Genomic DNA, 16038 nt, shown 5'->3' with positions numbered 1-16038 from the left:
TGCAGACTCCCCAAGCGGGTTGTAACATTTCAGAGTCGTCGGCGTAGAGCTTTAACTTTAAAAGATTGCATACGCCAGTGATCTCGAATTAGATTGGGCCGCGGCATCTTGGCTCTCCGCGGGAGTCAAATTGCAAAGTCCCAATAAAGACTACGCCAAGTGAAACATGGAAAATAATAAGCAGCTGGGTCCTTTTGTAGCAGATGGAAACATTTTCAGATTCTGCTGTTACATCTTCCCCTCATGCATTACAACAATGGCTCTGGGGCTGTGACACAGTTGTTTAAATTGCTTGCTTTCAGGTCAGAAAGCTTTGGCTCCGTCTTTCAGTTGACGTAGTTTATCGAGTCCAGAGCTCAGTCAGAGTTTGGCGGACCAGATTTGAGTCGCCAGGAAAACCTCTGCATCCGCTTAAAATGCCTCTGTCATGTCTGTCGTTTGATCAGGGGGAACTTTATGCAAGTTATCACTGTGTGCTTCAAAACACATGGAAGAAGGTTTACCCAAAATGTGCCAGGCAGTCGGTGTTTATAGTGGCGCCGGAAACGAGTCTGTTCTTGATTTGTGCCTTTTTATCAACATGTGAGTTCTTGACCCTGCCGAGCGCTTGTTATTTCCAGTCGACGGGCAGCAAACGCACCGTACGCAGGGGCCAGAGCAGCCCCGCGTTCATACACTGGATGAGTCACAGCTTCCATTCTCTCAGTATAAACACCCCGTTTTCATCTTTGTTTCTGGACACTGTTGCAAAGGCGACAACGTAAGACCACTTCCTGTTTGGGATTATTTATCAGTGATTGGCTGCATCACATTACCAATCAGCAGTCACATCTGCTGATCTGTAAGGACTCGGTCAAGCCCAGCGGTCCTGATGCCTTCTCCTCCCTCCTACCTTGTAATTAACAGAAGACTTTTATAGAGGTCACAAATGAAATAGATAAATGCCAATTTTGTAAGAATGATTTATAAAAAAATAAACTCATATTTGATGATATCTGCGTCTCCTTGTGGTGTTCTTTGACAGGCTGTGTTTACATGTTTGTGTGACACTTTGGTCTAAGTCTTTCTGGTGTTAATTATGTTTAAATGTTCTCTGATGTGCTTCCAATGTTTTGTCAGATTGGAAAGCTAATCCAATAACACCTTGTGCAGATTCCAACCAATCCGTCTTAATGAGTGTTTGAGAGTTGAGAACAACTCATCAACAGACTTCTGGATTATTAAAGATTTATTACCAAGAAATATACACAGGAAAATATGACACTTGGATTAGAAGCTTGTCAGAGGCAAACGATGTGCAGTTTTTGTACTGAAGTTTACTTTAATGCTGTTAGAGTGAAGTAAAGTGTCTTTACTGAATTCCTCAATTTAACATTTTTATATGCAATTTTCTCTCATAGTTACTTGGGAGTATGTGAAGCCTGCTCACGCTGAATCATCTTAAAAGAGCTGCTTTGCTTCGGTCCAGCCAAAGAAAGAGCATTTGTCTAAATACATGTTTATAGTTCTTGAAATAAGGTTTTGTTATTGATGCTGAAACTGGGTAGTCAAACTAGCATCGTGACATTTTAAATGATAGTGAGCATGTCGTAAGGGCATCTCCTTTCTGGGTAAAATAAGTTGCAGTGTCTGAGAGAGCCCAAGTATGGAAGCCCTTGGCGAACATGCATCCATACATTTTATGTACCCCGTTTTCCCGTGATAACTCCCGAGTTATTTCTGGTCGTTTTCTCGAGATCTCGACTTATTTATCTTGTTATCCCGGGAACACAAAGCTTATAATGGATTAATTTGGCCCATTATCTCGAGATAACAAAGCTTGTTTTCTCGTGATAACGGCATACTTTTCCGGCGATCTAGAAAACAAAACAACAGGCTGGTCACTGATATTACAGACCAGGACATGCCACGCTGACATCGCCCACACTGATGAAGGAAGTGAAGCCTGTTTCTGTGCTCGTTTTGTGCTTTTACAATTCTCGGCATACGAGTTATGATCATCTGACGTTATGGTGGTGCCGCGTCGTTATCTAGTGATAACGAGATAAATAAGTCGACATCTCGAGAAAACGACCAGAAATAACTCGTTGTCACAGGAAAACGGAGTAAATATAATGTATGGATGCATGTCCGCTAAGGGCTTCCGTACCCAAGCGTATTAGAAACAACTTAAACTTACAAAAATCCATGCTGATTTCAGGGTTTTTTTGTCTATTTTCTTTTAAAAAATTGTCGAAGAAAGCTAGCTACACTCGACCGAAACATCAAGTTTTGGCTTCAGTTTCAGTCTTTTAACCTACATGTCGGGCTCACAGCCCGACCTACATCCACTGTTTAAGGCAAAGTTATAGAAAACAGGGCAGAAAGAGGGAAAGTTAAGTAGATTATAACCCTTCCAAAAACATTAGGAAGGAACTTACACAATAATGTTGATAACAAAGTCTGAGAATGTATTTTTTCCTGAACGACGAGACTGTAGCAGCATGATAAGAGGATACGCTGACACGGGGACTGATGCTGATTGTTCGCCTGCTTTCGCACGCACATTGTGTAAACATCATTGTGACCCTGCACCTTTTTATTCACTTCATCATGTCGGACAGTGTGTGCATGGACAAGTACTCAGCCCCTGACCTCTGCCTCGGCTCAATGAGAACACACTCCATTTGTTCAGTAATAATAGTCCCTCAATGCAGCACCGCCCTCAGAGATATAATAACCAGGCCTGTATTAGACCACGAGGAGGCTTTATTAGTCACTCCTCACAGCATTGATTTTTTTTTTGTACGCAGCTGAAAGCCTGCTCGCTGCTGCACTGCTGCGTCTGTCCTTCTGCGTCCCCCTGAGGACAACAGCCCCATAACACATCGCAGATACGACCCCGGCTTTGCTCTGAATTATTAAACGCACCCATATCAAGCACCCATATTCTCGTCTGTATCTGCGGCCTGACAGTGTGTGTGTGTGTTTGTGTGTGCACACGTGTACTCAGATTTTAGCTCATGTTTCATGTTGGTATTGAATGAGGTCCTTTGTGAATTCTTCTTTTTCTCGTCTTTCTTTTCTCATCTATAAAAGATGTTCTTTTTTTTTAAGAGTTGGTAAAAATAAAAACCGTAGACCAGCAGCTCCTCCTGGTCGACTCAACCAGCCTTTCAACAAAATTCCCCCCATTTCTCAAGCATTTAAGGAGATCACTTTGTACTGACACCATTCTTGTCCTACTTTTGGGCGTCTGAGTGAAAGCAATTCCTCATCAGTCCAAACCTCAGAACATTTTCTCTGATAATATTTAGGAAAACTTTTCCTAACCTGTTAAAAGTAGCTAGCTAGTGTAGCTCAGTCAGAGGAGCGGGCGCCCCACGTGCGGAGGCAAAGTACTAGCTGCTTCAGACGCTAGTCCTACTTTGGTGCACGTCATCCCCCTCTCTCTCCTCTCCACGTTTCCTGTCATACCTTCACTGTCCTATCAATAAAGGCAAAGGGTCAGAAAATAATCTTTAAAAATAAGTTGCGAGTAGATGGTGCTCAGGCTGCTCATTTATAGCTACAAGCTTATCAAAAAAGAGCGATGATTTGAAACCAACAGCAGTTAATTCAATGTTAAAATAAAAAATGTGATTTCTTTTGAATCCAATCAGCATTGGTTTGTTTGTTCATGTTAAATAAAAGATGTCAGGGTTATATTTAAGAGGTTTGTATCTATTGTAAAGATTTACTTTCAAATAAATCTGGATCTAAAAATAAGCCAGGCTAACTAATATTAGCCTAATACAAAATACATTAGTCTCAGTTTATATGGCGGCTACAAAAACACCAAACTATGCGTGAGGTTATTTTGAAACAGCGTCACCATTGCATGGGAGAGGGGGACGACATGCACCAAATGATCAGCAGACCAGGAGTCCAACCTGCAATCAGTGCGTCAAGGACTGTAGCCTGCTCTACCTACAGCGCTCCATCTATGCTTTAAGGACAAGTCAACTGTTACAGTCTAACACATGTCGCTAAGTATGTGTCGTTGTCACAACTCTTTTAAACATACAAGTCAAAGAAATCCATATGAGGAGGTTCATTTTGCTTGTGTTATGTTTTTTAACGTCTCAAACTCCAGTATGGGTCGCGCTACAGTTCCAAGATAAACATGTTTATGTAACATATTAAAATTATATTTATTAGGTTTGGGTGGATTAACAATGCTATTGAATAGTGACGCTGGTTTAGCTCAGTTGGTAGAGCAGGCACCCCGTGTACAGAGGCTAACAGTCCTTGTCGCACTGATCGTTGGTTCGACTCCCAGTCTGCTGATCATTTCCTGCATGTCTCCCCCTCATTTCCTGTCTCTCTTCAGCTATCCTATAAATAAAGCCAAAAAAACCCAACAGCTATAAAATACTACTGAACAGTCCATCAATAGTCATCAAATTAAGGAGCCCTCTAGACTCTGATTTTAAAGTCGCCCTCCCGTCTCACACCGTTTCCTTCCCTGCTTCCACCTGAGTTATTTTCATTGTTTGTGGTCGTTCTGTTTGGCTTTTACTCGTGCATAGCTGTTTACAATAACTCTGCTAAAATTAAATGGAGGACTGGTTTTGCTCAGTCGGTAGAGGCAGAGGCTACAGTCCTCGACGCAGCAGCCACAGGTATGACTTCACTTTGCTGCATGTCACCCCCCACGTTACCTGTCTCTCTTCAGCTGTCCATCTAATACAGACAAACAAAATGTCATTAAATTTCTGTGTTGTTTTAGTTTTATTAACGTTTAAGGACCATTCAAAGTTTGAGTCAGAAGCACAAAAGAAACACAGACGCACAAAAAAAGACTTTTTAAAAATCACAGCGAGATTTATATTTCAGCAGATTCTACAAGGCATCGTCATGACTACATGTCCAATCAGGGGTATCAGTCACATCAAATAAAAACAGCTGATCAATGATCGGAAGAATACGAATTTTCGCCACAGTGTTCGTCTTTCTTATTGAAGGTTATCGGAGCCATATAAAAACGTTTCATATGAAGGACGTCACATGATTCTAATACTATGAAAGAAGTAGCAGACGTACGGAGGATTAAATAGAAAATATCAGTGTCTCTACTGAGCTAGTACCTACAAATAGATAAGACATAATATATATCAACTCTTCAGATTGATTCGCTCATAACGCTGATTGAAATGTTCCGATATGGATGCTGATGTCACCGGGAGTCTCTTCTTCATTGTTTCTTCCTTCTATTGAGTCATCTTAAAACTCGGGTTGATATTGCCAAAGTCCCAAATTCCTTCTGTAAAGTGCAGCCTCAGCCAGTCCGTGGTACCCTGTCACGCGTCCAGTTAATGGCCACATCCTTTCTACATCGTATGCAGTGAAAGAATGTGTGTGTGTGTGATGTATGAGTGTGTGTGTGGCTCAGCTCCTGACAGCCAGCATGGAGTTGATCTCCCAGATGAGGTTGCGCAGTTGGTCCATGATCTGCTTCAGCTGCTGGTTCTTCTGCTTCAGCTTCTGCAGGAAAAAAATAACAAAAGAGGAGGGAAAAAAAAAACGTCAGAAGATCCCTTTTGTCTGCTGAAAAATTAAAACCACAGCTTTGCAGGAGATAAAAAGGTCGAACTGACAAAACAACAAAGCGATTACAGTGCGAGCAGGAAGCAAATAATTCATGGCCAACAGGATATTAAAGTTGCACATAGCGGAGGTATCAAAAAGTCCAGTGGAGCCAGATTTGAGCTGCTATGCTCTACTAACTACCACACATGTTTTTCCCATCTGCCCTACTTCTGCATCCTGCTATCAGCACAGCATCAACCTAACACTTCCTCCACCGCTGCGAGTGCTTGTAAAATATGATTGACTAAACCACATTATTAAGACGAACTGACTCCAGATGTGATCTCGGTCCTCATCACGGTGCTGTTGTGCAGCAAGCAGGAACAAACAAACAGGGAGGTTTTTCCCAGAAGGAGTCCTGTGAGAAACATGCGGGAAGATCCTGTTTTTCTTCTTCACATTTAGTGTTACTCCAAGTTACCATGACAACAGTTAAACAAAACACAGATAACTTTAATGGTTGTGACTTCGTTTGAAGGTTTTTATGGCTCATTCTCCACGCCTGCTCACCAGAACAAATTAACTCTATGGATATGATTGGATTATGATATTAAAGATCAGATACAACAACATTGTAAAAGGGAGCTTGCACAGTATCCCAACAGCTCCCTGTTAAAGGAGCCACTGCACCAAAACATCCTACCAAGCAATTCAACAGCCTGCTGGAGATGAGGAGTAAGCGTTAACGGATAATCTGATAGAAACAACCTACCAACCAGAGTTAATGTTGGCACGCATTTTAGATTTAGTCGAAAAGGCTCCTTAGTTTTAGTCACATTTGAGTCATTTTTACTCTTTATAGTTTGAGTCAATAAAAAGTCACATTTAAGTCATTACTTTTAGTCAAAACGTTTTCTCTCTTGAGAAAATATGACCCCCTCGTCTCGTTTTTACCCGTTTGCTTCAGGTAAGACTTTGAATTTCAGCAGATCATCCATACAGTGAATGAACGATGAAGACGCCACATCTAAAGACGACTTTTCACCATCGCTTCTCATTTAAACTGACTAAAGCACACAGCCGGTGATCGCTCCTTTTTGTGCAGAAGAAGCGTCAGATGACGCGTAAAACGCCCCTTTTTCTGAGAGCATGCACAGAGCCTGAAGCAGAACGCCTGAGTGACACAGAGAAAGTTTACAACCACCTTCATGATACCCGTCACCCAGTTACAGGAATGCTTTGGGGTTTTTTTTAAAGACAGATTAGACGCACAGTGGGGGAAAGTATGCATTCTGAACGTCCGACAGCCGACCACAAACATTTTAGTCCCGTCTCGTCTCGTTAACAAAAACAAACCCTCGTCAGCGTTTTTATTATCAACGATCTATTTTTAGCTCGTCAACGTCTCGGCTTCGTCAAAGAAAACAGATGGTGGACTTAAATTTTTCGTCATTATTTTCGTTAACGAAATTAACCTAACCCTACCAACCGCACTGACTAACACATATGATTAAGAGGGCTGGGGCACCAGCTCAGGGGTTAAAGCGAACGCCCCATGTGCAAAGGGTCCAAAAAGTCCTCAACGCAGTGGCCCGGGTTCCACTTGCTTCATGTTATGCCCACTCTCTCTTCCCATATTTTGGACTCAACTATATTAAATCTAAAAGACAAACTAAATATATCTGAAAAGTACCTGCAGCAACAACGCTAGCTTGGCCAAAACTGAAACTGTATTTGAGGCACAGATTGGAAAGGCTACAACAGGCTTGGGTACAAAAAAGGGGAAGAGAGTCATTGCAAAGGGACGGACTAAGGTATTGTTGTTTTCTCGCTGTGATGCGTTGACAAAGAGATGAATAAAATATAGAAAATAACACCTGCCTGATCTTTTAGCAGCATGCTCAGGGTTTATATTGGACTAGGATTAGTTTAAAAGCCATCTTTAACCTCAAGTCAACATCCAACATATAAAAGACAGTTTTCCCACCTGCCCATTGACCTCTACTCAAATACTGACTACCTCGCTTGACTTCATCCACCGTAGCCTACGCTAATCTCTAAACTAACACATCTGTCCTGCTGCAGGTGTGCACAGGTACATCACAGAGGAGCAAACAACCCGATCTCCCCGTCACTCACTGAGGGCTTTGTCCGCTGATCGCCTCTGAATGTGCAACCAAGATCTCTAAGTCAACAGCTGCTGTGGATTCAAGTGGCTCCGTGCACAGGATCTATACAAACGATGGCTCCTGAGCTGCTGAATAAAAACAGGTACAGCTGCTAAATGTGCGCTGCCTTTGAAGAAGTATCCCAGGAAAAACACGTAGATTTGAAGGTTCGGGGCGAATTTAGCAACGGCAGTACATCACAGCTCCTTAGTCAGCTGCTTTTCTTCTGATAGATAGCCAGAGAGAGAGAGAGGGAGAGAGGGAGTGGAGCTACTCTATCTGCAGTGCAGTGAAATCTATTAAGATTAAACCCATCTCACTCTCTCGGTAACACTCCTTTAGCCATGACTAATTACCAGCCATTTTTGCGGCGCAGATAACACCTTGAGCAATCGATTTCACACAGCTCTCTTAATATCAACTGTTTAGCTGATTGTCCTTGAAGATATTCTAGAGTGGAACATTTGGACGCCTTCCAGTCTTTCTCTCCCGTCTTCCCCCCCTCCCACCCCTCTCGTCGACTCACTTTGATTCAGCGTGTGCGCGCGTGGATGTGGACGTGCGCGTGTTACATGGGATATGCCTCATTACTCTGACGAGCGAGTGTTGAAATAACTCGGTCATCCGCTCCGTGTTAATGAGCTGATACCACGAGGCTTTGTGATATCAAACACTTTTCAAACAAAGAAAAACAACCACTGGCCTCTTTTAAGAGCACGCTTTTAAAAGGAGCTGCAATCACAGATATCATTTTCATCTTGGTTTCCCGGCGTAAACGGGCAGATTTGGCTTCAAAGGCCGAATTTGCGACTATTGAATTGAGACATTTCCAGAAGAAAAATCTTCCTGCTTTCTTTGAAACATGAAATCTGACATTTTTCACAGATGAAATAAGACTATGGAGGAAGCGGAGCCTTTGTGGCCTCGTTCATTATAAGAGGCTCGCTGGCGTATCTTGATATATGAATAACAAGACTGCTATTATCACAGAAATGATTCTGCAACCTCAGGGAGACATAATTCCATTCATAACCTCATAATTAGCGTAGCTCTAATCCTTCACACCTATAATGCCGTGTTTGGAGAAAGGGTATACTACAGAGAACAAAGCAGAGAAAAGAAGCTCCGAACAGTCACACACACACCTCGACAGGAGCGGATGCACTTCCTGATTTCCTTTCCTGCCACTCAGCGGCCGGGCTGCAGACTAATGTTTTGATGCCTTCTCAATCCGCAGTAGGCCTCCTCTGACACGCTCTGACACTGCATCAGCCGCGCCAGGGTGGCTAGTCAACAACTCATGAAAGTAAACAAGGAAGCGGCTCCTTGTTGTCCGTCTCCGAAAGGCCTCCCGCAGACTGGCAAACTGCCTACCTGCTTCTAATAACCTGGAAAAGCTGCCAGACGTTGGCAGACTGGCGGAGGAGAGAGAGGAGGAGTGGAGAGGCACGGTGACCCGAAATGGGGAAGAAATGGAGATTGGCACGCCGAGGAGGCGAAGAGAGAAGAGGTGAGCTGAAGTATTTGTGTAAGTGAGTGTGAGTCTGAGAGTGTGCAGCTGTGGAAGTGTTTACAGTCTGATGTGCATGTCTGTGTGTACTTTGTAAATATTAGTGTGGCTCCATGTATTTCTATGTGTCTGTACATCAGCGTGTGTTAGGGACTGATGCACCATCTATACGTAAGAAAGTATCAATGCTGGTACAACGATTATTAAGCTGAACAGGTGTTTACCAAGAGTGACTGATCCACATTTTCAAGGCTTCATCTAATGAATGGTAAATGGATTGCACTTATAATACGCTTTTCTAGTCGTTCTCATTCACACACTCATTCACACACTGATGGCAAAGGCCCATGTGCCAATCTCCAATCAGGATCTATGCCCGTTCATACCTGATGGCTATGCCACTGGAGTTCAGTGTCTCGCCCAAGGACACTTCAACATGTAGACTGCAGCAGTCAGGGATCGAACCCCCAACCTTCCAATTGAGAGACGACCGACTCTACCACTGAGCCACAGCCGCCCCATAATGGCCAAGGTCATCATCGATACATCTAGCCATTATTTTTACTAGAGATAGACCGATATGGTTTTTCAGGGCCGATACCGATTATTAGCAGTCAAGGAGGCCGATAACCGATATTTGAAGCCGATATTCATTTGCAGTAAAAGTGAAAATATTGGCGTCAAAATTTTGAATAATACAAACTCCAACACTTAACTTTGTTTAAATGCCTTTAAGCATATGCATCAGAGCCAAAATAACCCAGTTTTAAATTGATCTCTTATCGGCCGTTGGATTAAAAAAAAAAAAAAAATGGCCGACGCTGATATGCGTCAAAATGTAATTTTTACCAATAATTGTTTAGTCTATAAAATATTCGTAAATTGTAAAAAGTTTCCAAAACAACAGATTTTTTTGTACCAACAACCCAAAACAACAAATATTCACTTTACAGAAACACAAAAGAGAAAGAAGCATCCAATCTTCCATGTTTCCTTGATGGTTTCTTTCCTTTCAATGGACTGATGGAAAATACACATTAATTTACACAAGCACCTTCCAAGGTTTTCAACTGTCAGTGGTGGGCATTAACTGTGAAAATAAGAGCTTTACCTTTGACATTTATGGTTTGCCAACGTTGGCTAGGAATCATACCATATTACTTTTTTTTACTTTTTGCTGGGATGATGTTTAACTTTAAATTACCACATATTTGAAATCTTATCCAGAATTATTCAGAAGTTTTTATATTCAAACTTAAACCATAAATCCACTTTGAAAATTAAATGTCTACAGGCGCAACAGACCGTCGTAGTTTGCCCTGTGATCCAAAAGAGGGCGCTTCGTTTAATCTGAATTGAGTGTCACTTCAAATTCATCAGCCATAAGTCAAACCTTCGACAACATATAATTAAAATTTGCACAAGCAGGGCGCTGGTTAAGCTCGGTTGGGAGAGCAGACGCCCCGTGTGCAGAGGCTGCAGTCCTCGCCGCACTGATTGCAGGTTTTGTCTCCCGGTCTGCCGATCATTTAATGCATGTCATCCCCCGCTCTCTCCTCCCCACACGTCCTGTCTCTCTGCAGCTGTCCTATCTAATAAAGGCAAAAACTTAAAAAAATCATGTTTAAAAAATATATATTTGCACAAGCTTTAAATAGATGGTGCATGAATGTTTTAGCTAGTTTCAAACTTGCATTATCCTGCACAATTCGGGCATTGGCATTGGTGAGATCCAATTAGAGTTTAGGCATCTTAAAGAGTATCAGGAGGATAAAGTCCTATTAGTGCATTCATGGTGTATATTGAAAAGAGTGTGCGAGTAGGTGTGCACATCTGATTTATGTGTGTGTATAATCAGAGAGCCAGAAGAGAAGTTCGTGCACATTACAAACTGCAGGAATCTCTCTATGGTGCACTTTCAGCACACCTGGGCAGAGGTCAAGTCAGGGTCAGATCTGTTTTTTTCTTAAACAGAGACAAGATGAAAGATAAACCAGGACGTGTTGGTAAACAAAAGTCACGAAAACTCATGAGCAGTTTGTTTATCGGACAGTTCTGGCAGCCTTTCATCTCAAGAGATTAAACATTTTAGCAGTGGGGGGGGGAGTTTAAAAGAAATCCGTTTACAGTCCCTGAGAGTTCAGCTACGCCTGATGGATGTGTCAGAGGAGCTGTCTTTGCTGCAACATCGGATTCACAACCAGTAAGAACCGATTTTAAAAAAGGAGTCACACTGCAGTTTGACTTTATTTAGTTTACCAAGCTTGTGAAACTTCTCAGACGTAACAGTTTATCTAAAAGTGGAGGTGAGACGATTAGTTGATTAATCAAGTCAACCAGCGGAAAATCATTCAGCAAAACTTTAACAACTGATTGATCCTTTTTTTAACAAGACTCGGTCAAAACCTCGTGTGTGGCTGAGCGCATCAGGTCAATGTGCGCTTTTGTGGGCGATGTGTTATGAGGACTATCCTTATGATGCCGATGATAACGCGTTTGAAAGCAGGTGCGTGCTGCGGACGTAGGTGAGGACCGCGGAAGAGCAGCCCCACCTAATCCCCGAACAAAGTATCCAGAGCCATGTAGACAGAGAGTCACGTCAGTGGAGGTCCAACATGCTCCATGATCCGCCATTGTGATGTCGCAACTCTCTCTCTCTATGGCTCTGAAAGTACTGTCACTCACTCACTCAGTCAGTCACATACAGACCTGTGTATAAAGCCATATATGACCTAGTTTCAGCAGTGTTTGGTGAGGCTTTCTTTGTGTTGAAACCCGGATATTAGAGATGCAACAATTAATCGATTACCATAAAATTCAGAATATAAATCGCACTGGAATATAAGATGCAGTCTGTTTATCCCAGAGTGAAAAAAGGTTTTCTATCGCTTCTTATGAATAAAAATGTGTATTATTACACGTGTATTAAAGTTATTATACATTTAAATTTGTTTTCATTTGAAACACATTTAAAACACCATGTCGAGTTTGCAATCCTGCTAGCTACCAGTGCGGTAGATGAGTACAGCCTACGCTAACGTAGACCGTTGTTGTTCTAGAGTATAGCGCCATCGTCTGGGTAAAACTACGTAACACAATAAAATACCTCTTGCTGCATTTTATACTGGTATATTGGACACAGCCCACTTTTTAGATGAAAGAAAAGTATTAAAAGTGCGTCTTACACATCGAAGTTTTACAGTAACTGATTAGTGGATCAAAAGTAAATTATTGCCTATTACTATTTTGATAATCGATTAATCGTTTCAGTCATTTTTCAAGCAGAAGTGTGAAACGTTTGTTGGTTTTGACAGTAACTTAGGAGTCACTTCTCACTATTTATTGTATTTTTTTAAAGATTTTTATCGTTATAATTGTTAGTTGCAACCCTACTTAATCTATTGAATTATAATATAACTTACAAATATCAATATAATTAATCAATATAGATAATAATTTAAAGATATATCAATGATCATGCTCATGTGCTCACGTCTGCAGCTTTAATCCTCACAGCATCCAACACTTTGTTCACCATCCACTTTAAAACACTCCTATGGGTTCGGATCTCACGGATACAGATATAAAGCATGCACAGAGACGGGTTGAGGGCCGGAGGACAGCAGCTGCATCATTATCTGAAACCTTTAAAAAACAGCACCCCGGCAAAAGGGGACGGAGAGAGCTCTCAGCTAACAGGACGGTTGACATCTTGTTTAAATGACACGGATGAAGGGCTGTTACTCCGTCTCTCCTTCATCCCCTCTCTGACTTCAGCGCGCTCCCTCTCTCCTCCGCTCGTCCAAATCAGATCAAAGAAGCTGTCCTCAGTGAGAGGGTGAAAGACAGAAGTGAAAAGCTGAATATTTCATCGAAATCACTTCATTAAAATTCTGCTCCGCTGAAACTTCACTACTGTCTCTCCGAGTGTCGTGTCGAGACGGATGCTGGCTCGGGCCACCGAAACACATTCCCTGACCTCAAACGCATTAAGCTCAAGATACAATAAAATATTCACACCACAGGCTGGCTGGAGGTTGTTTTTAATTAAAAGTGAGTATTTTTTTGTTACTTCAATACATCCATGACGCATTCGATGCAGCAGAACCTCCTAATCTGTAAACACTCAGGATCTTTCAAATGTAGGGCATCAAACATCGGAGCATCTCCGGGCCTATCACGCTTGATAATTACTATCTCTTTATTGATTAATTCTGTCGCATTATCTCCCCATTAAAGCCGACCAGGGAGGTTTTCTGATCCATTAAACATTATAGAAAAATCAAGCTAATCTTGTAATGATATTATTATATGAATACGATGAGGTATTCATTTGCTTTTCAGCCGTTTAACCCGTTTCATCTACGATTGAAAACATGACCAGCAAGCTCTCCGAGCACATTAAGAGCCCAAGCGTTACTTTTTGATGAGGGGCTTTGAGATAGTGGAGGGGAAGAAATGAGTTGGATTAAAATACACACACACACACACACACACACGCACACGCACACGCACAGGCAGGAGGGGAGAGGGGGAATAGAGGAAGTGGAGCGAAAACGTGCCTTCACTCAGGATTCCTCCGCTAATCCGCCCTGTCGCAGGCAACTCAAATCTCAGCTTTGACTCCGACGGATCTGCCTGGGAATTACAAGTGTAAGTGTCTGAGAGTGAGGAGAAGGGATTAGGGAGAGGAGAGGAAAGGAAAGGAGAGGAGAGGAGGGGGAAAGGAAATGGAGAAGATGGAGGAGAGAGGATATGAACAGGAGGAGAGGAGAGGAGATGGAGGAGGAAGTGAGAGGGAACAAGTCCGAGGAGAGGAGAGGAGAGGAGAGGAGAGGAGGAGGAGAGAGGATATGAACAGGAGAAGAGGAGAGGAGATGGAGGAGATAAGTGAGAGGGAACAAGTCCGAGGAGAGAAGAGGAGAGGAGAGGAGAGGAGAGGAAACATGACAGAGAAGAGGGGATGCAAGAGGAAGAGTAGATGGAGGAGAGGAAAGGGAGAGGAAGATGATGGCAAAATGGAGAGAGGAGGAGAGGAAGAGGAGATGGAGAAGGAAGAAGTGAAGGAAAAAAGGAGAGGAAACAAGACAAGGTGAGGAGATGGGGGAAAGGAATGGGAGAGAAAGGGGAGATGGAGGACAAAGATTAGAGGAAAGACAGAGTAGAAGAGAGGAGATGGAGAGATAAGAATAGAGGACGAGAAAGAGGAGACGGTACAAGATACAGTAGAGGAGAGGAGAGGGGAGGAGCAGAGAGGAGAGAAGAGGAGAGGGGAGGAGTGGAGAGGAGAGGAGATATTAATAGGAGGAGAGGAGAGAAGAGGAGAGGGGAGGAGCGGAGAGGAGAAGAGATATGAATAGGAGGAAAGGAAAGGAGAGAAGATGGAAGAGAAAGGAAACAAGACTGAGTAGAGGGGATGCAAGAGGAAGAGTAGATGGAGGAGAGGAAAGGGAGAGGAAGATGAAGAGAAAATGGAGAGAGAAGGAGAGGAAGAGGAGAAGGAAGAGGTGAGGAGATGGGGGAGAGGAAGGGAGAGGAAGGGGAGATGGAGGACAAAGATTAGAGGAAACGAGACAGAGGAGAAGAGAGGACACAAGAGCAGACGGAAAGGTAAGAAGAGAGGAATAGAAAGAGGAGATGGTACAAGTCACAGGAGAGGAGAGAAAGAGGTAGGGAGAGAAAAGGAGATGATGAGGAGGAGGTAGATCAGAGGAAACATGACAGAGAAGAGGGGATGCAAGAGGAATGGGACGGGGAGAGGAGACGAGAGGAGATGGAGAAGGAAGAAATGAAGGAAGACAAAGGAGATGAAAAGAGACAGATGTGAGGAGATGGGGAAGAGCAAAAAGTGATGAAGGTGAGGGATGGGAGAGAAAGGGGAAATGAAGGACAAAGATTAGAGGAAACAAGACAGAGGAGAGGAGAGATGAGGAAAAGTACAAGGGAGAAGGAGCATAAGAGAGGAGATTAGGTAGGAAGAGAAGAGGAGTAATAGAAGGAGGAGAGGTGATGTCATTGAGGAGGAAGAAGAGAAGGAGGAGAGGAGATGGTGGAGCCACAAAGACGGTCTGGTACCATTTTAGATCCGGGGCCAAGTTGGTTACAAACAGCGTTCTTTAAGTTTCTCTGCTGGTGAATGTTTCATCACACTGAAGATAATCTGCACTTCACAGACGGCCGGGTGATGTTAACACAGCAGAAACATCATTAAGCCGATAATTGTCAAAGTTTTCCACAGTGTTGGTTTTACTTCTCCAGCTTCTGCAGCTGCAACTCATCCCCCCAGTGAGGAGAGAATGCAGATGTCCCCCCCTCGGGGCAGGGTTAATTAATGTCAATGAGCAGAGAATATGATAAATATGTGATGAAAGACGCTTTTCAGCTCGGCAGAAAAACTGAAGTTTCATACGTCCCCACAGTATGTGAATTGGAGATAGTCGTCAATTAAGATACATCACTAGTGGGGGTGGGAATCGTAGGGTAAGTCACGATCATGCGATCTTTTTCTGCCAGTTAATTTCTGTTAAAGTTACCCTCATTCATGTCATAAGTGCCCCCACACCTGAAGTAGTTACACGGTGAGGCCAAACCGTAGAAATATCTGTTTAGAGCGACATATATTTGTAAATTAAGAGCCCATCGAGAATTGTACTGCACGAGTCAGGACGACGATATCCCAGCTAGAAATGTTTTGTTCTAAGAACGTTCTGAGAAGGTTACGTGCGATGTTCTGGTAATGTTTTTATTTGGTTCCCAGAATGATCCTTTCAATAGCAGGAGAACGTTCTCTGAAAACATTTTCAGAAAGTC

The 16038-nt window shown here is 42.8% G+C and overlaps 1 protein-coding gene across 1 annotated transcript in view; it reads right to left on the bottom strand.

Annotated features, from left to right (window-relative positions):
- Positions 1-4803: 4803 nt before the first annotated feature.
- The window catches only part of med30 (mediator complex subunit 30), a 45923-nt gene continuing 34688 nt past the window's right edge, over positions 4804-16038 (bottom strand). Inside the window, exon 5 of the mRNA XM_069681587.1 lies at positions 4804-5505. Coding sequence (XP_069537688.1) covers positions 5410-5505 — 96 coding nt within the window. The 3' untranslated portion in view covers positions 4804-5409. The remainder of the gene's footprint in view (positions 5506-16038) is intronic.

Source organism: Semicossyphus pulcher, unplaced genomic scaffold (assembly GCF_022749685.1).
Source record: "Semicossyphus pulcher isolate SPU_LCO1_2020_fin unplaced genomic scaffold, fSemPul1.0.p SCAF_5, whole genome shotgun sequence".
In the NCBI taxonomy this organism is placed as follows: Eukaryota; Metazoa; Chordata; class Actinopteri; order Labriformes; family Labridae; genus Semicossyphus; species Semicossyphus pulcher.
The sequence above is the reverse complement of the archived record's forward strand: the minus strand, read 5'-3'. Positions and strand labels throughout refer to the sequence as shown.